This window comes from Oncorhynchus keta, chromosome 8, assembly GCF_023373465.1.
Source record: "Oncorhynchus keta strain PuntledgeMale-10-30-2019 chromosome 8, Oket_V2, whole genome shotgun sequence".
Lineage (NCBI taxonomy): Eukaryota > Metazoa > Chordata > Actinopteri > Salmoniformes > Salmonidae > Oncorhynchus > Oncorhynchus keta.
In genome coordinates, this window is record NC_068428.1 from 47,874,591 (window position 1) to 47,901,971 (window position 27,381).

The following is a 27,381-nucleotide window of genomic DNA, read 5'->3' on the forward strand; positions in this document are numbered from 1 at the left end:
AGGACCCCCAGACATGTCAAACCTGTCCTCCAGGACCCCCAGACATGTCAAACCTCTCCTCAGGACCCCCAGACATGTCAAACCTGTCCTCCAGGACACCCAGACATGTCAAACCTCTCCTCAGGACCCCCAGACATGTAAAACCTCTCCTCAGGACCCTCAGACATGTCAAACCTCTCCTCAGGACCCCCAGACATGTCAAACCTCTCCTCAGGACCCCCAGACGTGTCAAACCTCTCCTCAGGACCCCCAGACATGTCAAACCTGTCCTCCAGGACCCCCAGACGTGTCAAACCTCTCCTCCAGGACCCCCAGACATGTCAAACCTCTCCTCAGGACCCCCAGACATGTCAAACCTCTCCCCAGGACCCCCAGACATGTCAAACCTCTCCTCAGGACCCCCAGACATGTCAAACCTCTTCTCGGGGACACCCAGACATGTCAAACCTCTCCTCAGGACCCCCAGACATGTCAAACCTCTTCTCGGGGACACCCAGACATGTCAAACCTCTTCTCGGGGACACCCAGACATGTCAAACGTCTTCTCGGGGACACCCAGACATGTCAAACCTCTCCTCAGGACCCCAGACATGTCAAACCTCTCCTCAGGACCCCCAGACATGTCAAACCTCTCCTCAGGACCTCCACACATGTCAAACCTCTTCTCAGGACCCCCAGACATGTCAAACCTGTCCTCCAGGATCCCCAGACATGTCAAACCTCTCCTCAGGACCCCCAGACATGTCAAACCTCTCCTCAGGACCCCCAGACATGTCAAACCTCTCCTCAAAACCCCCAGACATGTCGAACCTGTCCTCCAGGACACCCAGACATGTCAAACCTCTCCTCAGGACCCCCAGACATGTCAAACCTCTCCTCAGGACCTCCACACATGTCAAACCTCTTCTCGGGGACCCCCCAGACATGTCAAACCTGTCCTCCAGGATCCCCAGACATGTCAAACCTCTCCTCAGGACCCCCAGACATGTAAAACCTCTCCTCAGGACCCTCAGACATGTCAAACCTCTCCTCAGGACCCCCAGACATGTCAAACCTCTCCTCAGGACCCCCAGACGTGTCAAACCTCTCCTCAGGACCCCCAGACATGTCAAACCTGTCCTCCAGGACCCCCAGACGTGTCAAACCTCTCCTCATGACCCCCAGACATGTCAAACCTGTCCTCCAGGACCCCCAGACGTGTCAAACCTCTCCTCCAGGACCCCCAGACATGTCAAACCTCTCCTCAGGACCCCAGACATGTCAAACCTCTCCCCAGGACCCCAGACATGTCAAACCTCTCCCCAGGACCCCCAGACATGTCAAACCTGTCCTCCAGGACCCCCAGACATGTCAAACCTCTCCTCAGGACCCCCAGACATGTCAAACCTGTCCTCCAGGACACCCAGACATGTCAAACCTCTCCTCAGGACCCCCAGACATGTAAAACCTCTCCTCAGGACCCTCAGACATGTCAAACCTCTCCTCAGGACCCCAGACATGTCAAACCTCTCCTCAGGACCCCCAGACATGTCAAACCTCTCCTCAGGACCCCCAGACATGTCAAACCTGTCCTCCAGGACCCCCAGACGTGTCAAACCTCTCCTCCAGGACCCCCAGACATGTCAAACCTCTCCTCAGGACCCCCAGACATGTCAAACCTCTCCCCAGGACCCCCAGACATGTCAAACCTCTCCTCAGGACCCCCAGACATGTCAAACCTCTTCTCGGGGACACCCAGACATGTCAAACCTCTCCTCAGGACCCCCAGACATGTCAAACCTCTTCTCGGGGACACCCAGACATGTCAAACCTCTTCTCGGGGACACCCAGACATGTCAAACCTCTTCTCGGGGACACCCAGACATGTCAAACCTCTCCTCAGGACCCCAGACATGTCAAACCTCTCCTCAGGACCCCCAGACATGTCAAACCTCTCCCCAGGACCCCCAGACATGTCAAACCTCTCCTCAGGACCCCCAGACATGTCAAACCTCTTCTCGGGGACACCCAGACATGTCAAACCTCTCCTCAGGACCCCCAGACATGTCAAACCTCTTCTCGGGGACACCCAGACATGTCAAACCTCTTCTCGGGGACACCCAGACATGTCAAACCTCTTCTCGGGGACACCCAGACATGTCAAACCTCTCCTCAGGACCCCCAGACATGTCAAACCTCTCCTCAGGACCCCCAGACATGTCAAACCTCTCCTCAGGACCCCCAGACGTGTCAAACCTCTCCTCAGGACCCCCAGACATGTCAAACCTGTCCTCCAGGACCCCCAGACGTGTCAAACCTCTCCTCATGACCCCCAGACATGTCAAACCTGTCCTCCAGGACCCCCAGACGTGTCAAACCTCTCCTCCAGGACCCCCAGACATGTCAAACCTCTCCTCAGGACCCCCAGACATGTCAAACCTCTCCCCAGGACCCCCAGACATGTCAAACCTCTCCTCAGGACCCCCAGACATGTCAAACCTCTTCTCGGGGACACCCAGACATGTCAAACCTCTCCTCAGGACCCCCAGACATGTCAAACCTCTTCTCGGGGACACCCAGACATGTCAAACCTCTTCTCGGGGACACCCAGACATGTCAAACCTCTTCTCGGGGACACCCAGACATGTCAAACCTCTTCTCGGGGACACCCAGACATGTCAAACCTCTTCTCGGGGACACCCAGACATGTCAAACCTCTCCTCAGGACCCCCAGACATGTCAAACCTCTCCTCAGGACCCCCAGACATGTCAAACCTCTCCTCAGGGCCCCCAGACATGTCAAACCTCTCCTCAGGACCCCCAGACATGTCAAACCTCTCCTCAGGACCCCCAGACATGTCAAACCTGTCCTCCAGGACCCCCAGACATGTCAAACCTCTCCTCAGGACCCCCAGACATGTCAAACCTCTCCTCAGGGCCCCCAGACATGTCAAACCTCTCCTCAGGACCCCAGACATGTCAAACCTCTCCTCAGGGCCCCCAGACATGTCAAACCTCTCCTCAGGACCCCCAGACATGTCAAACCTGTCCTCCAGGACACCCAGACATGTCAAACCTCTCCTCAGGACCCCCAGACATGTCAAACCTCTTCTCTGGGACCCCCCAGACATGTCAAACCTGTCCTCCAGGACCCCCAGACATGTCAAACCTCTTCTCTGGGACCCCCCAGACATGTCAAACCTCTCCTCAGGACCCCCAGACATGTCACACCTCTCCTCAGGACCCCCAGACATGTCAAACCTCTCCTCAGGACCCCCAGACATGTCAAACCTGTCCTCCAGGACACCCAGACATGTCAAACCTCTCCTCAGGACCCCCAGACATGTCAAACCTCTCCTCGGGACCCCCAGACATGTCAAACCTCTCCTCAGGACACCCATACATGTCAAACCTCTCCTCAGGACCCCCAGACATGTCAAACCTGTCCTCAGGACCCCCAGACATGTCAAACCTCTCCTCAGGACCCCCAGACATGTCAAACCTGTCCTCCAGGACCCCCAGACATGTCAAACCTCTCCTCAGGACCCCCAGACATGTCAAACCTGTCCTCAGGACCTCAGGACCCCCAGACGTGTCAAATCTCTTCTCTGGGACCCCCAGACATGTCAAACCTCTTCTCGGGGACTCCCAGACATGTCACACCTCTTCTCTGGGACACCCAGACATGTCAAACCTCTCCTCGGGACCCCCAGACATGTCAAACCTCTCCTCAGGACCCCCAGACATGTCAAACCTCTCCTCAGGACCCCCAGACATGTCAAACCTCTCCTCAGGACCCCCAGACATGTCAAACCTCTCCTCAAGACCCCCAGACATGTCAAATCTCTTCTCGGGGACACCCAGACATGTCAAACCTCTCATCGGGACCCCCAGACATGTCAAACCTGTCCTCCAGGACCCCTAGACGTGTCAAACCTCTCCTCAGGACCCCCAGACATGTCAAACCTGTCCTCCAGGACCCCCAGACATGTCAAACCACTCCTCAGGACCCCCAGACATGTCAAACCTGTCCTCCAGGACCCGCAGACATGTCAAACCTCTCCTCAGGACCCCCAGACATGTCAAACCTCTTCTCGGGGACCCCCAGACATGTCACACCAGACATGTCAAACCTCTTCTCGGGACTCCCAGACATGTCACACCTCTTCTCTGGGACCCCCAGACATGTCACACCTCTTCTCTGGGACCCCCAGACATGTCAAACCTCTTCTCGGGGACTCCCAGACATGTCAAACCTCTTCTCGGGGACCCCCAGACATGTCAAACCTCTTCTCTGGGACCCCCCATACATGTCAAACCTCTTCTCTGGGACCCCCCAGACATGTCAAACCTCTCCTCAAGACCCCCAGACATGTCAAACCTCTCCCCAGGACACCCAGACATGTCAAACCTCTCCTCAGGACACCCAGACATGTCAAACCTCTCCTCAAGACCCCAGACATGTCAAACCTGTCCTCCAGGACACCCAGACATGTCAAACCTGTCCTCCAGGACCCCCAGACATGTCAAACCTGTCCTCCAGGACACCCAGACATGTCAAACCTGTCCTCCAGGACACCCAGACATGTCAAACCTCTCCTCAAGACCCCCAGACATGTCAAACCTCTCCTCAGGATCCCCAGACATGTCAAACCTCTCCTCAAGACCCCAAGACATGTCACACCAGACATGTCAAACCTCTCCCCAGGGCCCCCAGACATGTCAAACCTCTCCTCAGGACCCCCAGACATGTCAAACCTCTCCTCAAGACTCCCAGACATGTCAAACCTCTCCTCGGAACCCCAGACATGTCAAACCTCTCCTCAGGAATCCCAGACATGTCAAACCTCTCCTCAGGACCTCCAGACATGTCAAACCTCTCCTCGGGAACCCCAGACATGTCAAACCTCTCCTCAAGACCCCCAGACATGTCAAACCTCTCCCAGGACCCCCAGACATGTCAAACCTCTCCTCCAGGACCCACAGACATGTCAAACCTCTCTCAGGAACCCCAGACATGTCAAACCTCTCCTCAAAACACCAGACATGTCAAACCTCTCCCCAGGACCCCCAGACATGTCAAACCTCTCCTCGGGAACCCCAGACATGTCAAACCTCTCCTCAAAACCCCCAGACATGTCGAACCTGTCCTCCAGGACCCCCAGACATGTCAAACCTCTCCTCAGGACCCCCAGACATGTCAAACCTCTCCTCAGGACCCCAGACATGTCAAACCTCTCCCCAGGACCCCCAGACATGTCAAACCTGTCCTCCAGGACCCCCAGACATGTCAAACCTCTCCTCCAGGACCCCCAGACATGTCAAACCTCTCCTCAGGACCCCCAGACATGTCAAACCTCTCCCCAGGACCCCCAGACATGTCAAACCTCTCCTCAGGACCCCCAGACATGTCAAACCTCTCCTCGGGACCCCCAGACATGTCAAACCTCTCCTCAGGACACCCATACATGTCAAACCTCTCCTCAGGACCCCCAGACATGTCAAACCTGTCCTCAGGACCCCCAGACATGTCAAACCTCTCCCCAGGACCCCCAGACATGTCAAACCTGTCCTCCAGGACCCCCAGACATGTCAAACCTCTCCTCAGGACCCCCAGACATGTCAAACCTGTCCTCAGGACCCCCAGACGTGTCAAATCTCTTCTCTGGGACCCCCAGACATGTCAAACCTCTTCTCGGGGACTCCCAGACATGTCACACCTCTTCTCTGGGACACCCAGACATGTCAAACCTCTCCTCGGGACCCCCAGACATGTCAAACCTCTCCTCAGGACCCCCAGACATGTCAAATCTCTTCTCGGGGACACCCAGACATGTCAAACCTCTCATCGGGACCCCCAGACATGTCAAACCTGTCCTCCAGGACCCCTAGACGTGTCAAACCTCTCCTCAGGACCCCAGACATGTCAAACCTGTCCTCCAGGACCCCAGACATGTCAAACCACTCCTCAGGACCCCAGACATGTCAAACCTGTCCTCCAGGACCCGCAGACATGTCAAACCTCTCCTCAGGACCCCAGACATGTCAAACCTCTTCTCGGGGACCCCAGACATGTCACACCAGACATGTCAAACCTCTTCTCGGGACTCCCAGACATGTCACACCTCTTCTCTGGGACCCCAGACATGTCACACCTCTTCTCTGGGACCCCAGACATGTCAAACCTCTTCTCGGGGACTCCCAGACATGTCAAACCTCTTCTCGGGGACCCCCAGACATGTCAAACCTCTTCTCTGGGACCCCCCATACATGTCAAACCTCTTCTCTGGGACCCCCCAGACATGTCAAACCTCTCCTCAAGACCCCCAGACATGTCAAACCTCTCCCCAGGACACCCAGACATGTCAAACCTCTCCTCAGGACACCCAGACATGTCAAACCTCTCCTCAAGACCCCCAGACATGTCAAACCTGTCCTCCAGGACACCCAGACATGTCAAACCTGTCCTCCAGGACCCCCAGACATGTCAAACCTGTCCTCCAGGACACCCAGACATGTCAAACCTGTCCTCCAGGACACCCAGACATGTCAAACCTCTCCTCAAGACCCCCAGACATGTCAAACCTCTCCTCAGGATCCCCAGACATGTCAAACCTCTCCTCAAGACCCCAAGACATGTCACACCAGACATGTCAAACCTCTCCCCAGGGCCCCCAGACATGTCAAACCTCTCCTCAGGACCCCCAGACATGTCAAACCTCTCCTCAAGACTCCCAGACATGTCAAACCTCTCCTCGGGAACCCCAGACATGTCAAACCTCTCCTCAGGAATCCCAGACATGTCAAACCTCTCCTCAGGACCTCCAGACATGTCAAACCTCTCCTCGGGAACCCCAGACATGTCAAACCTCTCCTCAAGACCCCCAGACATGTCAAACCTCTCCCAGGACCCCCAGACATGTCAAACCTCTCCTCAGGACCCACAGACATGTCAAACCTCTCCTCGGGAACCCCAGACATGTCAAACCTCTCCTCAAAACCCCAGACATGTCAAACCTCTCCCCAGGACCCCCAGACATGTCAAACCTCTCCTCGGGAACCCCAGACATGTCAAACCTCTCCCTCAAAACCCCAGACATGTCGAACCTGTCCTCCAGGACCCCCAGACATGTCAAACCTCTCCTCAGGACCCCAGACATGTCAAACCTCTCCTCAGGACCCCCAGACATGTCAAACCTCTCCCCAGGACCCCCAGACATGTCAAACCTGTCCTCCAGGACCCCCAGACATGTCAAACCTCTCCTCCAGGACCCCCAGACATGTCAAACCTCTCCTCAGGACCCCCAGACATGTCAAACCTCTCCCCAGGACCCCCAGACATGTCAAACCTCTCCTCAGGACCCCCAGACATGTCAAACCTCTTCTCGGGACACCCAGACATGTCAAACCTCCCCTCAGGACCCCCAGACATGTCAAACCTCTTCTCGGGGACACCCAGACATGTCAAACCTCTTCTCGGGGACCCCAGACATGTCACACCAGACATGTCAAACCTCTTCTCGGGACTCCCAGACATGTCACACCTCTTCTCTGGGACCCCCAGACATGTCACACCTCTTCTCTGGGACCCCCAGACATGTCAAACCTCTTCTCGGGGACTCCCAGACATGTCAAACCTCTTCTTGGGGACCCCAGACATGTCAAACCTCTTCTCTGGGACCCCCAGACATGTCAAACCTCTTCTCTGGGACCCCCCAGACATGTCAAACCTCTCCTCAAGACCCCCAGACATGTCAAACCTCTCCCCAGGACACCCAGACATGTCAAACCTCTCCTCAGGACCCCCAGACATGTCAAACCTCTCCTCCAAGACCCCCAGACATGTCAAACCTGTCCTCCAGGACACCCAGACATGTCAAACCTGTCCTCCAGGACCCCCAGACATGTCAAACCTGTCCTCCAGGACCCCCAGACATGTCAAACCTGTCCTCCAGGACACCCAGACATGTCAAACCTCTCCTCAAGACCCCCAGACATGTCAAACCTCTCCTCAGGATCCCCAGACATGTCAAACCTCTCCTCAAGACCCCAAGACATGTCACACCAGACATGTCAAACCTCTCCCAGGGCCCCAGACATGTCAAACCTCTCCTCAGGACCCCCAGACATGTCAAACCTCTCCTCAAGACTCCCAGACATGTCAAACCTCTCCTCGGGAACCCCAGACATGTCAAACCTCTCCTCAGGAATCCCAGACATGTCAAACCTCTCCTCAGGACCTCCAGACATGTCAAACCTCTCCTCGGGAACCCCAGACATGTCAAACCTCTCCTCAAGACCCCCAGACATGTCAAACCTCTCCCAGGACCCCCAGACATGTCAAACCTCTCCTCAGGACCCACAGACATGTCAAACCTCTCCTCGGGAACCCCAGACATGTCAAACCTCTCCTCAAAACCCCAGACATGTCAAACCTCTCCCCAGGACCCCCAGACATGTCAAACCTCTCCTCGGGAACCCCAGACATGTCAAACCTCTCCTCAAAACCCCCAGACATGTCGAACCTGTCCTCCAGGACCCCCAGACATGTCAAACCTCTCCTCAGGACCCCCAGACATGTCAAACCTCTCCTCAGGACCCCCAGACATGTCAAACCTCTCCCCAGGACCCCCAGACATGTCAAACCTGTCCTCCAGGACCCCCAGACGTGTCAAACCTCTCCTCCAGGACCCCCAGACATGTCAAACCTCTCCTCAGGACCCCCAGACATGTCAAACCTCTCCCCAGGACCCCCAGACATGTCAAACCTCTCCTCAGGACCCCCAGACATGTCAAACCTCTTCTCGGGGACACCCAGACATGTCAAACCTCCCCTCAGGACCCCCAGACATGTCAAACCTCTTCTCGGGGACACCCAGACATGTCAAACCTCTTCTCGGGGACACCCAGACATGTCAAACCTCTTCTCGGGGACACCCAGACATGTCAAACCTCTCCTCAGGACCCCCAGACATGTCAAACCTCTCCTCAGGACCCCCAGACATGTCAAACCTCTCCTCAGGGCCCCCAGACATGTCAAACCTCTCCTCAGGACCCCCAGACATGTCAAACCTCTCCTCAGGACCCCCAGACATGTCAAACCTGTCCTCCAGGACCCCCAGACATGTCAAACCTCTCCTCGGGACCCCCAGACATGTCAAACCTCTCCTCAGGGCCCCCAGACATGTCAAACCTCTCCTCAGGACCCCCAGACATGTCAAACCTCTCCTCAGGGCCCCCAGACATGTCAAACCTCTCCTCAGGACCCCCAGACATGTCAAACCTGTCCTCCAGGACACCCAGACATGTCAAACCTCTCCTCAGGACCCCCAGACATGTCAAACCTCTTCTCTGGGACCCCCCAGACATGTCAAACCTGTCCTCCAGGACCCCCAGACATGTCAAACCTCTTCTCTGGGACCCCCCAGACATGTCAAACCTCTCCGCAGGACGCCCAGACATGTCAAACCTCTCCTCAGGACCCCCAGACATGTCAAACCTCTCCTCAGGACCCCCAGACATGTCAAACCTCTCCTCAGGACCCCCAGACATGTCAAACCTCTCCTCAGGACCCCCAGACATGTCAAACCTCTCCTCAGGACCCCCAGACTTGTCAAACCTGTCCTCCAGGACACCCAGACATGTCAAACCTCTCCTCAGGACCCCCAGACATGTCAAACCTCTTCTCTGGGACCCCAGACATGTCAAACCTGTCCTCCAGGACCCCCAGACATGTCAAACCTCTTCTCTGGGACCCCCAGACATGTCAAACCTCTCCTCAGGGCCCCCAGACATGTCAAACCTCTCCTCAGGACCCCCAGACATGTCAAACCTCTCCTCAGGGCCCCCAGACATGTCAAACCTCTCCTCAGGACCCCCAGACATGTCAAACCTGTCCTCCAGGACACCCAGACATGTCAAACCTCTCCTCAGGACCCCCAGACATGTCAAACCTCTTCTCTGGGACCCCCCAGACATGTCAAACCTGTCCTCCAGGACCCCCAGACATGTCAAACCTCTTCTCTGGGACCCCCAGACATGTCAAACCTCTCCTCAGGACCCCCAGACATGTCAAACCTCTCCTCAGGACCCCCAGACATGTCAAACCTCTCCTCAGGACCCCCAGACTTGTCAAACCTGTCCTCCAGGACACCCAGACATGTCAAACCTCTCCTCAGGACCCCCAGACATGTCAAACCTCTCCTCAGGACCCCCAGACATGTCAAACCTCTCCTCAGGACACCCATACATGTCAAACCTCTCCTCAGGACCCCCAGACATGTCAAACCTGTCCTCCGGGACCCCCAGACATGTCAAACCTCTCCTCAGGACCCCCAGACATGTCAAACCTGTCCTCCAGGACCCCCAGACATGTCAAACCTCTCCTCAGGACCCCCAGACATGTCAAACCTGTCCTCAGGACCCCCAGACGTGTCAAATCTCTTCTCTGGGACCCCCAGACATGTCAAACCTCTTCTCTGGGACACCCAGACATGTCAAACCTCTCCTCGGGACCCCCAGACATGTCAAACCTCTCCTCAGGACCCCCAGACATGTCAAACCTCTCCTCAGGACCCCCAGACATGTCAAACCTCTCCTCAGGACCCCCAGACATGTCAAACCTCTCCTCAAGACCCCCAGACATGTCAAATCTCTTCTCGGGGACACCCAGACATGTCAAACCTCTCATCGGGACCCCCAGACATGTCAAACCTGTCCTCCAGGACCCCTAGACGTGTCAAACCTCTCCTCAGGACCCCCAGACATGTCAAACCTGTCCTCCAGGACCCCAGACATGTCAAACCACTCCTCAGGACCCCCAGACATGTCAAACCTGTCCTCCAGGACCCGCAGACATGTCAAACCTCTCCTCAGGACCCCAGACATGTCAAACCTCTTCTCGGGGACCCCAGACATGTCACACCAGACATGTCAAACCTCTTCTCGGGACTCCCAGACATGTCACACCTCTTCTCTGGGACCCCAGACATGTCACACCTCTTCTCTGGGACCCCCAGACATGTCAAACCTCTTCTCGGGGACTCCCAGACATGTCAAACCTCTTCTCGGGGACCCCCAGACATGTCAAACCTCTTCTCTGGGACCCCCCATACATGTCAAACCTCTTCTCTGGGACCCCCCAGACATGTCAAACCTCTCCTCAAGACCCCCAGACATGTCAAACCTCTCCCCAGGACACCCAGACATGTCAAACCTCTCCTCAGGACACCCAGACATGTCAAACCTCTCCTCAAGACCCCCAGACCTTTCAAACCTGTCCTCCAGGACCCCCAGACATGTCAAACCTGTCCTCCAGGACACCCAGACATGTCAAACCTGTCCTCCAGGACCCCCAGACATGTCAAACCTGTCCTCCAGGACCCCCAGACATGTCAAACCTCTCCTCAGGACACCCAGACATGTCAAACCTCTCCTCAGGATCCCCAGACATGTCAAACCTCTCCTCAAGAGCCCAAGACATGTCACACCAGACATGTCAAACCTCTCCCCAGGGCCCCCAGACATGTCAAACCTCTCCTCAGGACCCCCAGACATGTCAAACCTCTCCTCAAGACTCCCAGACATGTCAAACCTCTCTCTCGGGAACCCCAGACATGTCAAACCTCTCCTCAGGAATCCCAGACATGTCAAACCTCTCCTCAGGACCTCCAGACATGTCAAACCTCTCCTCGGGAACCCCAGACATGTCAAACCTCTCCCCAGGACCCCCAGACTTGTCAAATCTCTCCGCAGGACACCCAGACATGTCAAACCTCTCCTCAGGACCCACAGACATGTCAAACCTCTCCTCGGGAACCCCAGACATGTCAAACCTCTCCTCAAAACCCCAGACATGTCAAACCTCTCCCCAGGACCCCCAGACATGTCAAACCTCTCCTCGGGAACCCCAGACATGTCAAACCTCTCCTCAAAACCCCAGACATGTCGAACCTGTCCTCCAGGACCCCCAGACATGTCAAACCTCTCCTCAGGACCCCCAGACATGTCAAACCTCTCCTCAGGACCCCCAGACATGTCAAACCTCTCCCCAGGACCCCCAGACATGTCAAACCTGTCCTCCAGGACCCCCAGACGTGTCAAACCTCTCCTCCAGGACCCCCAGACATGTCAAACCTCTCCTCAGGACCCCCAGACATGTCAAACCTCTCCCCAGGACCCCCAGACATGTCAAACCTCTCCTCAGGACCCCCAGACATGTCAAACCTCTTCTCTCGGGACACCCAGACATGTCAAACCTCCCCTCAGGACCCCCAGACATGTCAAACCTCCTCGGGACACCCAGACATGTCAAACCTCTTCTCGGGGACACCCAGACATGTCAAACCTCTTCTCGGGGACACCCAGACATGTCAAACCTCTCCTCAGGACCCCCAGACATGTCAAACCTCTCCTCAGGACCCCCAGACATGTCAAACCTCTCCTCAGGGCCCCCAGACATGTCAAACCTCTCCTCAGGACCCCCAGACATGTCAAACCTCTCCTCAGGACCCCCAGACATGTCAAACCTGTCCTCCAGGACCCCCAGACATGTCAAACCTCTCCTCGGGACCCCCAGACATGTCAAACCTCTCCTCAGGGCCCCCAGACATGTCAAACCTCTCCTCAGGACCCCCAGACATGTCAAACCTCTCCTCAGGGCCCCCAGACATGTCAAACCTCTCCTCAGGACCCCCAGACATGTCAAACCTGTCCTCCAGGACACCCAGACATGTCAAACCTCTCCTCAGGACCCCAGACATGTCAAACCTCTTCTCTGGGACCCCAGACATGTCAAACCTGTCCTCCAGGACCCCCAGACATGTCAAACCTCTCCTCAGGACCCCCAGACATGTCAAACCTCTCCTCAGGACCCCCAGACTTGTCAAACCTGTCCTCCAGGACACCCAGACATGTCAAACCTCTCCTCAGGACCCCCAGACATGTCAAACCTCTCCTCGGGACCCCCAGACATGTCAAACCTCTCCTCAGGACACCCATACATGTCAAACCTCTCCTCAGGACCCCCAGACATGTCAAACCTGTCCTCAGGACCCCCAGACATGTCAAACCTCTCCTCAGGACCCCCAGACATGTCAAACCTGTCCTCCGGGACCCCCAGACATGTCAAACCTCTCCTCAGGACCCCCAGACATGTCAAACCTGTCCTCCAGGACCCCCAGACATGTCAAACCTCTCCTCAGGACCCCCAGACATGTCAAACCTGTCCTCAGGACCCCCAGACGTGTCAAATCTCTTCTCTGGGACCCCCAGACATGTCAAACCTCTTCTCTGGGACCCCCAGACATGTCAAACCTCTTCTCTGGGACACCCAGACATGTCAAACCTCTCCTCGGGACCCCCAGACATGTCAAACCTCTCCTCAGGACCCCCAGACATGTCAAACCTCTCCTCAGGACCCCCAGACATGTCAAACCTCTCCTCAGGACCCCCAGACATGTCAAACCTCTCCTCAAGACCCCCAGACATGTCAAATCTCTTCTCGGGGACACCCAGACATGTCAAACCTCTCATCGGGACCCCCAGACATGTCAAACCTGTCCTCCAGGACCCCTAGACGTGTCAAACCTCTACTCAGGACCCCCAGACATGTCAAACCTGTCCTCCAGGACCCCCAGACATGTCAAACCACTCCTCAGGACCCCCAGACATGTCAAACCTGTCCTCCAGGACCCGCAGACATGTCAAACCTCTCCTCAGGACCCCCAGACATGTCAAACCTCTTCTCAGGACCCCCAGACATGTCAAACCTCTCCTCAGGACCCCCAGACATGTCAAACCTGTCCTCCAGGACCCCTAGACGTGTCAAACCTCTCCTCAGGACCCCCAGACATGTCAAACCTGTCCTCCAGGACCCCCAGACATGTCAAACCACTCCTCAGGACCCCCAGACATGTCAAACCTGTCCTCCAGGACCCGCAGACATGTCAAACCTCTCCTCAGGACCCCAGACATGTCAAGACCCCCAGACATGTCAAACCTCTCCCCAGGACCCCCAGACTTGTCAAATCTCTCCGCAGGACACCCAGACATGTCAAACCTCTCCTCAGGACCCCCAGACATGTCAAACCTCTCCCCAGGACCCCCAGACATGTCAAACCTCTTCTCTGGGACTCCCAGACATGTCACACCTCTTCTCTGGGACCCCCAGACATGTCACACCTCTTCTCTGGGACCCCCAGACATGTCAAACCTCTTCTCGGGGACCCCCAGACATGTCACACCAGACATGTCAAACCTCTTCTCGGGACTCCCAGACATGTCACACCTCTTCTCTGGGACCCCCAGACATGTCACACCTCTTCTCTGGGACCCCCAGACATGTCAAACCTCTTCTCGGGGACTCCCAGACATGTCAAACCTCTTCTCGGGGACCCCCAGACATGTCAAACCTCTTCTCTGGGACCCCCCATACATGTCAAACCTCTTCTCTGGGACCCCCCAGACATGTCAAACCTCTCCTCAAGACCCCCAGACATGTCAAACCTCTCCCCAGGACCCCCAGACATGTCAAACCTCTCCGCAGGACACCCAGACATGTCAAACCTCTCCTCAAGACCCCCAGACATGTCAAACCTGTCCTCCAGGACACCCAGACATGTCAAACCTGTCCTCCAGGACCCCCAGACATGTCAAACCTGTCCTCCAGGACACCCAGACATGTCAAACCTGTCCTCCAGGACACCCAGACATGTCAAACCTCTCCTCCAGGACACCCAGACATGTCAAACCTCTCCTCCAGGACACCCAGACATGTCAAACCTGTCCTCCAGGACACCCAGACATGTCAAACCTCTCCTCAAGACCCCCAGACATGTCAAACCTCTCCTCAGGATCCCCAGACATGTCAAACCTCTCCTCAAGACCCCAAGACATGTCACACCAGACATGTCAAACCTCTCCCCAGGGCCCCCAGACATGTCAAACCTCTCCTCAGGACCCCCAGACATGTCAAACCTCTCCTCAAGACTCCCAGACATGTCAAACCTCTCCTCGGGAACCCCAGACATGTCAAACCTCTCCTCGGGAATCCCAGACATGTCAAACCTCTCCTCAGGACCTCCAGACATGTCAAACCTCTCCTCGGGAACCCCAGACATGTCAAACCTCTCCTCAAGACCCCCAGACATGTCAAACCTCTCCCCAGGACCCCCAGACATGTCAAACCTCTCCTCAGGACCCCCAGACATGTCAAACCTCTCCTCGGGAACCCCAGACATGTCAAACCTCTCCTCAAAACCCCAGACATGTCAAACCTCTCCCCAGGACCCCCAGACATGTCAAACCTCTCCTCGGGAACCCCAGACATGTCAAACCTCTCCTCAAAACCCCCAGACATGTCGAACCTGTCCTCCAGGACCCCCAGACATGTCAAACCTCTCCTCAGGACCCCCAGACATGTCAAACCTCTCCCCAGGACCCCCAGACATGTCAAACCTCTCCTCAAGACCCAAAGACATGTCACACCAGACATGTCAAACCTCTCCTCAGGACCCCCAGACATGTCAAACCTCTCCTCAAGACCCCAAGACATGTCACACCAGACATGTCAAACCTCTCCCCAGGACCCCCAGACGTGTCAAACCTCTCCTCAGGACCACCAGACATGTCAAATCTCTCCTCAGGACCCACAGACATGTCAAACCTCTCCCCAGGACCCCCAGACATGTCAAACCTGTCCTCCAGGACCCCCAGACATGTCAAACCTCTCCTCAAGACCCCCAGACATGTCAAACCTCTCCTCAGGACCCCCAGACATGTCAAACCTCTCCTCCAGGACCCCCAGACATGTCAAACCTCTCCTCAAGACCCCCAGACATGTCAAACCTCTCCTTGGGACCCCCAGACATGTCAAACCTCTCCTCGGGACCACCAGACATGTCAAACCTCTCCTCGGGACCCCCAGGCATGTCAAACCTCTCCTCATGACCCCTAGACATGTCACACCAGACATGTCAAACCTCTCCCCACGGCCCCCAGACATGTCAAACCTCTCCTCAGGACCCCCAGACATGTCAAACCTGTCCTCCAGGACCCCCAGACATGTCAAACCTCTCCTCAGGACCCCCAGACATGTCAAACCTGTCCTCCAGGACACCCAGACATGTCAAACCTCTCCTCAGGACCCCCAGACATGTCAAACCTCTTCTCAGGACCCCCAGACATGTCAAACCTGTCCTCCAGGACCCCCAGACATGTCAAACCTCTCCTCAGGACCCCCAGACATGTCAAACCTGTCCTCCAGGACCCCCAGACATGTCAAACCTCTCCTCAGGACCCCCAGACGTGTGAAACCTCTCCTCAGGACCCCAGACATGTTAAACCTGTCCTCCAGGACCCCCAGACATGTCAAACCTGTCCTCAAGACCCCCAGACATGTCAAACCTCTCCTCAGGACCCCCAGACATGTCAAACCTGTCCTCCAGGACCCCCAGACGTGTCAAACCTCTCCCCAGGACCCCCAGACATGTCAAACCTCTTCTCGGGGACTCCCAGACATGTCACACCTCTTCTCTGGGACCCCCCAGACATGTCAAACCTCTTCTCGGGGACACCCAGACATGTCAAACCTCTCCTCGGGACCCCCAGACATGTCAAACCTCTCCTCAGGACCCCCAGACATGTCAAACCTCTCCCCAGGACGCCCAGACATGTCAAACCTCTCCTCAAGACCCCCAGACATGTCAAACCTCTCCCCAGGACCCCCAGACATGTCAAACCTGTCATCCAGGACACCCAGACATGTCAAACCTCTCCTCAGGACCCCCAGACATGTCAAACCTCTCCTCAGGACCCCCAGACATGTCAAACCTCTCCTCAGGACCCCCAGACATGTCTAACCTGTCCTCCAGGACCCCCAGACATGTCAAACCTCTTCTCGGGGACCCCCAGACATGTCAAACCTCTCCTCAGGACCCCCAGACATGTCAAACCTCTCCTCAGGACCCCAGACATGTCAAACCTCTCCTCAGGACCCCCAGTCATGTCAAACCTCTCCTCAAGACCCCAGACATGTCAAACCTCTCCTCAGGACCCCCAGACATGTCAAACCTCTCCTCAGGACCCCCAGACATGTCAAACCTGTCCTCCAGGACCCCCAGACATGTCAAACCTCTCCTCAGGACCCCCAGACATGTCAAACCTGTCCTCAAGACCCCCAGACATGTCAAACCTCTCCTCAGGACCCCAGACATGTCAAACCTGTCCTCCAGGACCCCCAGACATGTCAAACCTCTTCTCTGGGACTCCCAGACATGTCACACCTCTTCTCTGGGACCCCCAGACATGTCACACCTCTTCTCGGGACCCCAGACATGTCACACCTCTTCTCTGGGACCCCCAGACATGTCAAACCTCTTCTCGGGACTCCCAGACATGTCACACCTCTTCTCTGGGACCCCCAGACATGTCAAACCTCTCCTCAGGACCCCCAGACATGTCAAACCTCTCCTCAGGACCCCCAGACATGTCAAACCTCTCCTCAGGACCCCAGACATGTCACACCTCTTCTCTGGGACCCCCAGACATGTCAAACCTCTCCTCGGGACCCCCAGACATGTCAAACCTCTCCTCAGGACCCCCAGACATGTCAAACCTCTCCCCAGGACGCCCAGACATGTCAAACCTCTCCTCAAGACCCCCAGACATGTCAAACCTCTCCCCAGGACCCCCAGACATGTCAAACCTGTCATCCAGGACACCCAGACATGTCAAACCTCTCCTCAGGACCCCCAGACATGTCAAACCTCTCCTCAGGACCCCCAGACATGTCAAACCTCTCCTCAGGACCCCCAGACATGTCAAACCTGTCCTCCAGGACCCCCAGACATGTCAAACCTCTTCTCGGGGACCCCCAGACATGTCAAACCTCTCCTCAGGACCCCCAGACATGTCAAACCTCTCCTCAGGACCCCCAGACATGTCAAACCTCTCCCCGGGACCCCCAGACATGTCAAACCTCTCCTCAGGACCCCCAGACATGTCAAACCTCTCCTCAGGACCCCCAGACATGTCAAACCTCTCCTCAGGACCCCCAGACATGTCAAACCTGTCCTCCAGGACCCCCAGACATGTCAAACCTCTTCTCGGGACCCCCAGACATGTCAAACCTCTCCTCAGGACCCCCAGACATGTCAAACCTCTCCTCAGGACCCCCAGACATGTCAAACCTCTCCCAGGACCCCCAGACATGTCAAACCTCTCCTCAGGACCCCCAGACATGTCAAACCTCTCCTCAGGACCCCCAGACATGTCAAACCTCTCCTCAGGACCCCCAGACATGTCAAACCTGTCCTCCAGGACCCCCAGACATGTCAAACCTCTCCTCAGGACCCCCAGACATGTCAAACCTGTCCTCAAGACCCCCAGACATGTCAAACCTCTCCTCAGGACCCCAGACATGTCAAACCTCTCCCCAGGACCCCAGACATGTCAAACCTCTTCTCTGGGACTCCCAGACATGTCACACCTCTTCTCTGGGACCCCCCAGACATGTCACACCTCTTCTCGGGGACCCCCAGACATGTCACACCAGACATGTCAAACCTCTTCTCGGGACTCCCAGACATGTCACACCTCTTCTCTGGGACCCCCAGACATGTCAAACCTCTCCTCAGGACCCCCAGACATGTCAAACCTCTCCTCAGGACCCCCAGACATGTCACACCTCTTCTCTGGGACCCCCAGACATGTCAAACCTCTTCTCGGGGACTCCCAGACATGTCAAACCTCTCCTCAGGACCCCCAGACATGTCACACCTCTTCTCGGGGACCCCCAGTTGTTTCAAACCTGTCCTCGGTTGTAGCCCTGAGCTATGCATATGAATATATATCCATATCCATATGAATGTTTAAAAAACCCAGCAGACTCTCCTGGTTAAATAACCAATATAAATGTCCCAGCAGACTCTCCTGGTTAAATAAACCATATTAATGTCTCAGCAGACTCTCCTGGTTAAATAACCAATATAAATGTCTCTGCAGACTCTCCTGGTTAAATAAACCATATTAATGTCCCAGCAGACTCTCCTGGTTAAATAACCAATATAAATGTCTCAGTGGACTTTCCTGGTGTCACGCCCTGACCATAGAGAGCCTTTGTTTCTCTATGGTAGGTCAGGGCGTGACTGGGGGCTATTCTAGTTTATTATTTCTATGTGGGATTCTAGTTTATTATTTCTATGTTGGTGATTTTTATGATTCCCAATTAGAGGCAGCTGTTAATCGTTGTCTCTAATTGGGGATCATATTTAAGTAGTTATTGTTCCCACCTGTGTTTGTGGGATATTATTTTGTGTTTTGTGCATGTGCACCACGTAGTCACGTTTCATTGGTAGTTTATTGATTTATTGTTTTTCAATTTATTAAGAAATTATGTGGAACTCAACATCCGCTGTGCCTTGGTCCGTCTCTCCACACGTACGTGACACCTCGCTAAATTAACCATATAAACTCAGCAAAAAAAGAAACGTCACCTCACTGTCAACTCCGTTTTATTTTCAGTAAACTTAACATGTAAATATTTGTATGAACATAACAAAATTAAACAACTGAGACATAAACTGAACAAGTTCCACAGACACGTGACTGACAGAAATTGAATAATGTGTCCCTGAACAAAGGGGGGGATAAAATCAAAAGTAACAGTCAGTATCTGGTGTGGCCACCAGCTGCATTAAGTACTGCAGTGCATCTCCTCCTCATGGATTGTACCAGATTTGCCAGTTCTTTTTGTGAGATGTTACCCCACTCTTCCACCAAGGCACCGGCAAGCTCCCAAACATTTATGGGGGGCCCTAGCCCTCACCCTCCAATCTAACAGGTCCCAGACATCTGTGGGGGGAATGGCCCTAGCCCTCACCCTCCGATCCAACAGGTCCCAGACGTGCTCAATGGGATTGAGATCCAGGTTCTTCACTGACTATGGCAGTACACTGACATGCCTGTCTTTCAGGAAATCACACACAGAATGAGCAGTATGTCTGGTGGCATTGTCATGCTGGAGGGTCATGTCAGGATGAGCCTGCAGGAAAGGTACCACATGAGGGAGGAGGATGTCTTCCCTGTAACGCACAGCGTTGAGATTGCCTGCAATGACAACAAGCTCAGTCCGATGATGCTGTGACACACCGCCCCAGACCATGACGGACCCTCCACCTCCAAATCGATCCCGCTCCAGAGTACAGGCCTTGGTGTAACGCTTATTACTTCGACGATAAACGCGAATCCGACCATCTCCCCTGGTGAGAAAAAAACGCGACTCGTCAGTGAATAGCACTTTTCGCTCGTCCTGTCTGGTTCAGCGACGGTGGGTTTGTGCCCATAGGCGACGTTGTTGCCAGTGATGTCTGGTGAGGACCTGCCTTACAACAGGCCCTCAGTCCAGCCACTCTCAGCCTATTGCGGACAGTCTGAGCACTGATGGAGGGATTGTGCATACCTGGTGTAACTCAGGTAGTTGTTGTTGCCATCCTGTACCTGTCCCGCAGGTGTGATGTTCGGATCTACAGATCCTGTGCAGATGTTGTTTCACGTGGTTTGTCACAGCGAGGACGATCGGCTGTCCGTCCGGTCTCCCTGTAGCGCTGTCTTAGGCGTCTCACAGTACGGACATTGCAATTTATTTCCCTGGCCACATCTGCAGTCCTCACGCCTCCTTGCAGCATGCCTAAGGCACGTTCACACGGATGAGCAAGGACCCTGGGCATCTTTCTTTGGGTGTTTTTCCGAGTCAGTAGAAAGGCCTCTTTAGTTAGTGTCCTAAGTTTTTCATAACTGTGACCTTAATTGCCTACCGTCTGTAAGCCGTTCCACAGGTGCATGTTCATTAATTGTGTTTAAACCCTTTACAACGAAGATCTGTGGCGTTATTTGGATTTCTACGACTGATCTTTGACAGACAGGGTCCTATAAAAAGGACATGTTTCAGTGGACCCTCCTGGCTAAATAAACCATATGTTGTTTTGACGTTTTGATGCACAACAGAATGTTTATACCTCAATAATAGTGAAGGATTTTTTTTTTCATGTTCTTTAATTAAATATTGTTTAATTTCTCCCTTCTCTCCTCTCCTCCCTCCCTTCAGGTTGTACCTGGCTGGTTGTCCTAGCAGCGATAGCTGCGTCTCTCAGTGGCTTGATGTTGGGCTATGAATTAGGCCTGACCTCCGGGGTCCTGCTCCAGCTAAGGGGTATCCTCTCTCTGTCATGCCGGGAACAGGAGCTCCTGGTGGGGTCTCTGCTGCTGGGCTGTCTGGTGATCTCCATTGTTGGAGGCTGGGGCCTGGACCGCTACGGACGTCGCTGGTCCATGCTTCTGTCCGGAGGCCTGGTGGCTGGGGGTACCTTGCTACTACTGCTCCCGGCCTCGCTCACCACGCTGTCGCTCGGCCGCGCCGTGGTTGGCATGGGGACAGCGCTGTCGGGTACGGCGGCGTGCATGTACATAGCGGAGATTGCGCCACGGGAGCGCCGTGGGTTGTTAGTGACACTGTACGAGCTGATGGTGGTTGTCGGGGTATTGCTAGGTTTCGGGTGTAGCTACGCATTCTCTGCGCTGCCTAATGGCTGGAGGTTCACCTTCGGGCTTGTCCTCCCGCCGGCCGTTCTACAGGCTGCTGCCCTCGTCCTCCTCCCACCCAGCCCGCGCTTCCTCGTTGCCAGGGGCGACTCGGCGCGGGCCAAGGAGGTGCTGGTCCGTCTGAGGGGCGTGGCCAGCAGGGAGACCGTGGAGGAGGAGCTACGGGGCATCCAGGCGGGGCTTAAGGAAGAAGCGGAGCACGGTTTCCGAGAGCTGTTCAGCGACAAGGCTAACCTGCGCCGGCGATTGCTAACGGGCGTGGCTCTAGTGTTCCTGCAGCAGACTACGGGTCAGCCCAACCTCCTCTCGTACGCCTCGCCGCTACTACGCAGCGTGGGTTTCCATAGCGACGCCGCCGCCAACCTCGCCTCTACGGGCTTCGGCGTAGTGAAAGTGGTGGGGACGGTTCCCGCCGTCCTATTGGTCGACAGGGTCGGGCCCAAGAGCTTCCTGTGTGTCGGTGCGGTCGCCATGGGGATGTCGCTGGTGACACTAGGGGCGGTGACCTTGCAGAGCCACACCCATCTCACCAGCCTATGCCAGAGCCCTGTGGGGCTGAACCACACCTACCAGGGGCAGGACTTAAACACTCCTTCCTCCGGATTGGACTATAGCTCTTTTAAATTAATCACGCCCCCTCCTGGTGAGAGCCAATGGAATGGCAGTGACTCTGCGGAGGCTCTGGGGACTAAGAGAGAGGATGCTGGGATGGGGTCAGGGGTTAGGGGTCGGGGTCACGTGAAGTGGATCTCACTTGTCAGCCTCCTGGTGTATGTAGCTGCTTTCTCCTTCAGCCTCGGACCAAGTAAGAACACACGCACGCACACGCACACACAATACTGTTGGGTCTCTGCCAGTGACTTAGAGTTTTTATCTCACATGACACCAATCATACAGACTGTTTTGGCTAGGAACGAGAGCGATGGAGAGAGAGAGAGAGAGAGAGACACAGTGAGAGGGGAAAGAGAGAGAGAGAGAGGCACAGTGAGAGGGGAAAGAGAGAGAGAGAGAGGCACAGTGAGAGGGGAGAGAGGGAGAGAGAGAGAGAGAGGCACAGTGAGAGGGGAGAGAGAGAGAAAGAGAGAGGGAGAGAGAGAGAGAGGCACAGAGAGAGGGGAGAGAGAGAGAGAGAGAGGCACAGAGAGAGGGGAGAGAGGGAGAGAGAGAGAAGGAGAGAGGCTAAAGACTAGCTCCACCTTTATAACTTTATGTTGAACTGTTATAGAGCCTGCTATATTGCCTGCTGTAGAGCCTGCTGTAGAACCTGCTGTAGAACCTGCTGTAGAACCTGCTATAGAGCCTACTGTAGAACCTGCTGTAGAGCCTGCTGTAGAACCTGCTGTAGAGCCTGTTGTAGAGCCTGTTGTAGAGCCTGTTGTAGAGCCTGCTGTAGAGCCTGTTGTAGAGCCTGCTGTAGAGCCTGTTGTAGAGCCTGCTATAGAGCCTGTTGTATGGCCTGTTGTAGAGCCTGCTATAGAGCCTACTGTAGAACCTGCTGTAGAGCCTGTTGTAGAGCCTGTTGTAGAGCCTGCTGTAGAGCCTGTTGTAGAGCCTGATGTAGAGCCTGCTATAGGGCCTGTTGTAGAGCCTGCTATAGGGCCTGCTATAGGGCCTGTTGTATAGCCTGTTGTAGAGCCTGCTATAGGGCCTGTTATAGGGCCTGCTATAGAGCCTGCTATAGGGCCTGTTGTAGAGCCTGCTATAGAGCCTGTTGTATGGCCTGTTGTAGAGCCTGCTGTATGGCCTGTTGTAGAGCCTGCTATAGGGCCTGTTATAGAGCCTGCTATAGGGCCTGTTGTAGAGCCTGCTATAGGGCCTGTTGTAGAGCCTGCTATAGGGCCTGTTATAGAGCCTGCTATAGGGCCTGTTATAGGGCCTGCTATAGAGCCTGCTATAGGGCCTGTTATAGGGCCTGCTATAGGGCCTGTTATAGAGCCTGCTATAGGGCCTGCTATAGGGCCTGCTATAGGGCCTGTTATAGAGCCTGCTATAGGGCCTGTTATAGAGCCTGCTATAGGGCCTGTTGTAGAGCCTGCTATAGGGCCTGTTGTAGAGCCTGCTATAGGGCCTGTTATAGGGCCTGCTATAGAGCCTGCTATAGGGCCTGTTATAGGGCCTGCTATAGGGCCTGTTATAGAGCCTGTTGTAGAGCCTGCTATAGGGCCTGGTATAGAGCCTGTTGTAGAGCCTGCTATAGGGCCTGTTGTAGAGCCTGATGTAGAGCCTGCTATAGGGCCTGTTGTAGAGCCTGTTGTAGAGCCTGCTATAGGGCCTGTTGTAGAGCCTGCTATAGGGCCTGTTATAGAGCCTGTTGTAGAGCCTGCTATAGGGCCTGTTGTAGAGCCTGATGTAGAGCCTGCTATAGGGCCTGTTGTAGAGCCTGCTATAGGGCCTGTTATAGAGCCTGTTGTAGAGCCTGCTATAGGGCCTGTTGTAGAGCCTGATGTAGAGCCTGCTATAGGGCCTGTTGTAGAGCCTGTTGTAGAGCCTGCTATAGGGCCTGTTGTAGAGACTGCTATAGGGCCTGTTATAGAGCCTGTTGTAGAGCCTGCTATAGGGCCTGTTATAGAGCCTGATGTAGAGCCTGCTATAGGGCCTGTTGTATGGCCTGTTGTAGAGCCTGCTATAGAGCCTGTTGTATGGCCTGTTGTAGAGCCTGATGTAGAGCCTGCTATAGGGCCTGTTATAGGGCCTGCTATAGGGCCTGTTGTAGAGCCTGCTATAGGGCCTGTTATAGAGCCTGCTATAGGGCCTGTTATAGGGCCTGCTATAGAGCCTGCTATAGGGCCTGCTATAGGGCCTGCTATAGAGCCTGCTATAGGGCCTGTTGTAGAGCCTGATGTAGAGCCTGCTATAGGGCCTGTTATAGGGCCTGCTATAGGGCCTGTTGTAGAGCCTGCTATAGGGCCTGTTATAGAGCCTGCTATAGGGCCTGTTATAGGGCCTGCTATAGAGCCTGCTATAGGGCCTGTTATAGGGCCTGCTATAGGGCCTGTTATAGAGCCTGTTGTAGAGCCTGCTATAGGGCCTGTTATAGAGCCTGTTGTAGAGCCTGCTATAGGGCCTGTTGTAGAGCCTGATGTAGAGCCTGCTATAGGGCCTGTTGTAGAGCCTGTTGTAGAGCCTGCTATAGGGCCTGTTGTAGAGCCTGCTATAGGGCCTGTTATAGAGCCTGTTGTAGAGCCTGCTATAGGGCCTGTTGTAGAGCCTGATGTAGAGCCTGCTATAGGGCCTGTTGTAGAGCCTGCTATAGAGCCTGTTGTAGAGCCTGCTATAGGGCCTGTTGTAGAGCCTGATGTAGAGCCTGCTATAGGGCCTGTTGTAGAGCCTGTTGTAGAGCCTGCTATAGGGCCTGTTGTAGAGCCTGCTATAGGGCCTGTTATAGAGCCTGTTGTAGAGCCTGCTATAGGGCCTGTTATAGAGCCTGATGTAGAGCCTGCTATAGGGCCTGTTGTATGGCCTGTTGTAGAGCCTGCTATAGAGCCTGTTGTATGGCCTGTTGTAGAGCCTGATGTAGAGCCTGCTATAGGGCCTGTTATAGAGCCTGTTGTAGAGCCTGCTATAGGGCATGTTGTAGAGCCTGATGTAGAGCCTGCTATAGGGCCTGATGTAGAGCCTGCTATAGGGCCTGTTATAGGGCCTGCTATAGGGCCTGTTATAGAGCCTGTTGTAGAGCCTGCTATAGGGCCTGTTGTAGAGCCTGCTATAGGGCCTGTTGTATAGCCTGTTGTAGAGCCTGTTGTAGAGCCTGCTATAGGGCCTGTTGTATAGCCTGCTATAGGGCCTGTTATAGGGCCTGTTGTATAGCCTGCTATAGGGCCTGTTGTAGAGCCTGCTATAGGGCCTGTTGTAGAGCCTGCTATAGGGCCTGTTGTATAGCCTGTTGTAGAGCCTGCTATAGGGCCCGCATTAGAGCCTGTTGTAGAGCCTGCTATATTGCCTGCTGTAGAGCCTGCTGTAGAGCCTGCTGTAGAGCCTGTTGTAGAGCCTGCTGTAGAGCCTGCTATAGGGCCTGCTGTAGAGCCTGCTATAGGGCCTGTTGTAGAGCCTGCTATAGGGCCTGTTGTAGAGCCTGCTATAGGGCCTGTTATAGAGCCTGCTGTAGAGCCTGCAATAGGGCCTGCTGTAGAGCCTGCTATAGGGCCTGTTGTAGAGCCTGCTATAGAGCCTGTTATAGAGCCTGCTGTAGAGCCTGCAATAGGGCCTGCTGTAGAGCCTGATGTAGAGCCTGCTGTAGAGCCTGTTGTAGAGCCTGCTACAGGGTCTGATGTAGAGCCTGTTGTAGAGCCTGTTGTAGAGCCTGCTGTAGAGCCTGTTGTAGAGCCTGCTATAGGGCCTGCTGTAGAGCCTGCTATAGGGCCTGTTGTAGAGCCTGCTATAGGGCCTGTTGTAGAGCCTGCTATAGGGCCTGTTATAGAGCCTGCTGTAGAGCCTGCAATAGGGCCTGCTGTAGAGCCTGCAATAGGGCCTGCTGTAGAGCCTGCTATAGGGCCTGTTGTAGAGCCTGCTATAGGGCCTGTTATAGAGCCTGCTGTAGAGCCTGCAATAGGGCCTGCTGTAGAGCCTGCTGTAGAGCCTGCTGTAGTGCCTGCTACAGGGCCTGCTGTAGAGCCTGTTGTAGAGCCTGCTGTAGAGCCTGTTGTAGAGCCTGCTATAGGGCCCGCATTAGAGCCTGTTGTAGAGCCTGCATTAGAGCCTGCTATATTGCCTGCTGTAGAGCCTGCTGTAGAGCCTGTTGTAGAGCCTGTTGTAGAGCCTGCTGTAGAGCCTGCATTAGAGCCTGCCGTGGAGCCTGCTGTAGAGCCTGCTGTGGAGCCTGCTGTAGAGCCTGCTGCAGAGCCTGCTGCAGAGCCTGCTATAGGGCCTGCATTAGAGCCTGCATTAGAGCCTGCTGTAGAGCCTGCTGTAGAGCCTGCTGAAGAGCCTGCTGTAGAGCCTGCATGAGAGCCTGCTGTAGATCCTGCTGTAGAGCCTGTTGTAGAGCCTGCATAAGAGCCTGCTATAGGGCCTGTTGTAGAGCCTGCTGTAGAGCCTGTTGTAGAGCCTGTTGTAGAGCCTGCTGTAGAGCCTGCATTAGAGCCTGCTGTAGAGCCTCATGTAGAGCCTGCTGTAGGGCCTGCTGTAGAGCCTGCTGTAGAGCCTGCTGTAGAACCTGCTGTAGAGCCTACTGTAGAACCTGCTGTAGAGCCTGCTGTAGAACCTGCTGTAGAGCCTGTTGTAGAGCCTGATGTAGAGCCTGTTGTAGAGCCTGCTGTAGAGCCTGTTGTAGAGCCTGCTATAGGGCCTGTTGTAGAGCCTGTTGTAGAGCCTGTTGTAGAGCCTGCTGTAGGACCTGCTGTAGAGCCTGCAATAGGGCCTGATGTAGAGCCTGCTATAGGGCCTGTTGTAGAGCTTGCTATAGGGCCTGTTGTAGAGCCTGCTATAGGGCCTGTTGTAGAGCCTGCTATAGGGCCTGTTGTAGAGCCTGCTATAGGGCCTGTTGTAGAGCCTGCTATAGAGCCTGTTATAGAGCCTGCTGTAGAGCCTGCAATAGGGCCTGCTGTAGAGCCTGATGTAGAGCCTGCTGTAGAGCCTGTTGTAGAGCCTGCTACAGGGTCTGCTGTAGAGCCTGTTGTAGAGCCTGTTGTAGAGCCTGCTGTAGAGCCTGTTGTAGAGCCTGCTATAGGGCCCGCATTAGAGCCTGTTGTAGAGCCTGCATTAGAGCCTGTTCTATTGCCTGCTGTAGAGCCTGCTGTAGAGCCTGTTGTAGAGCCTGCTGTAGAGCCTGCCATAGAGCCTGCTGTAGAGCCTGCTGTAGAGCCTGCT

The 27,381-nt window shown here is 54.9% G+C and overlaps 1 protein-coding gene and 1 long non-coding RNA gene across 9 annotated transcripts in view; one reads left to right on the forward strand and one right to left on the reverse strand.

Moving 5' to 3' along the window:
• slc2a12 (solute carrier family 2 member 12) overlaps window positions 1-27,381 on the forward strand; it is a 67,172-nt gene that overhangs the window by 15,488 nt on the left and 24,303 nt on the right. For all 6 annotated transcript variants that reach the window (XR_008141650.1, XM_052524598.1, XM_052524595.1 and 3 more), the window contains exon 3: window positions 21,083-22,381. Coding sequence is in view for 5 of the 6 variants with exons in the window: in XM_052524598.1 (XP_052380558.1) it covers window positions 21,083-22,381 (1,299 nt within the window). In the remaining variant the exon portion in view is untranslated. The remainder of the gene's footprint in view (window positions 1-21,082; window positions 22,382-27,381) is intronic.
• On the reverse strand, window positions 13,211-17,778 carry LOC127931533 (uncharacterized). 3 transcript variants are annotated; one of them, XR_008141652.1, is made up of 3 exons: window positions 17,503-17,778; window positions 14,099-14,129; window positions 13,211-13,262 (listed from the first exon to the last, which is right to left on the reverse strand). It is a non-coding gene; the product is annotated as an uncharacterized LOC127931533 (long non-coding RNA). The 3 variants fall into 3 exon arrangements; XR_008141651.1 differs by lacking the exon at window positions 14,099-14,129 and adding an exon at window positions 17,231-17,261; XR_008141653.1 differs by lacking the exon at window positions 17,503-17,778 and adding an exon at window positions 16,538-16,777.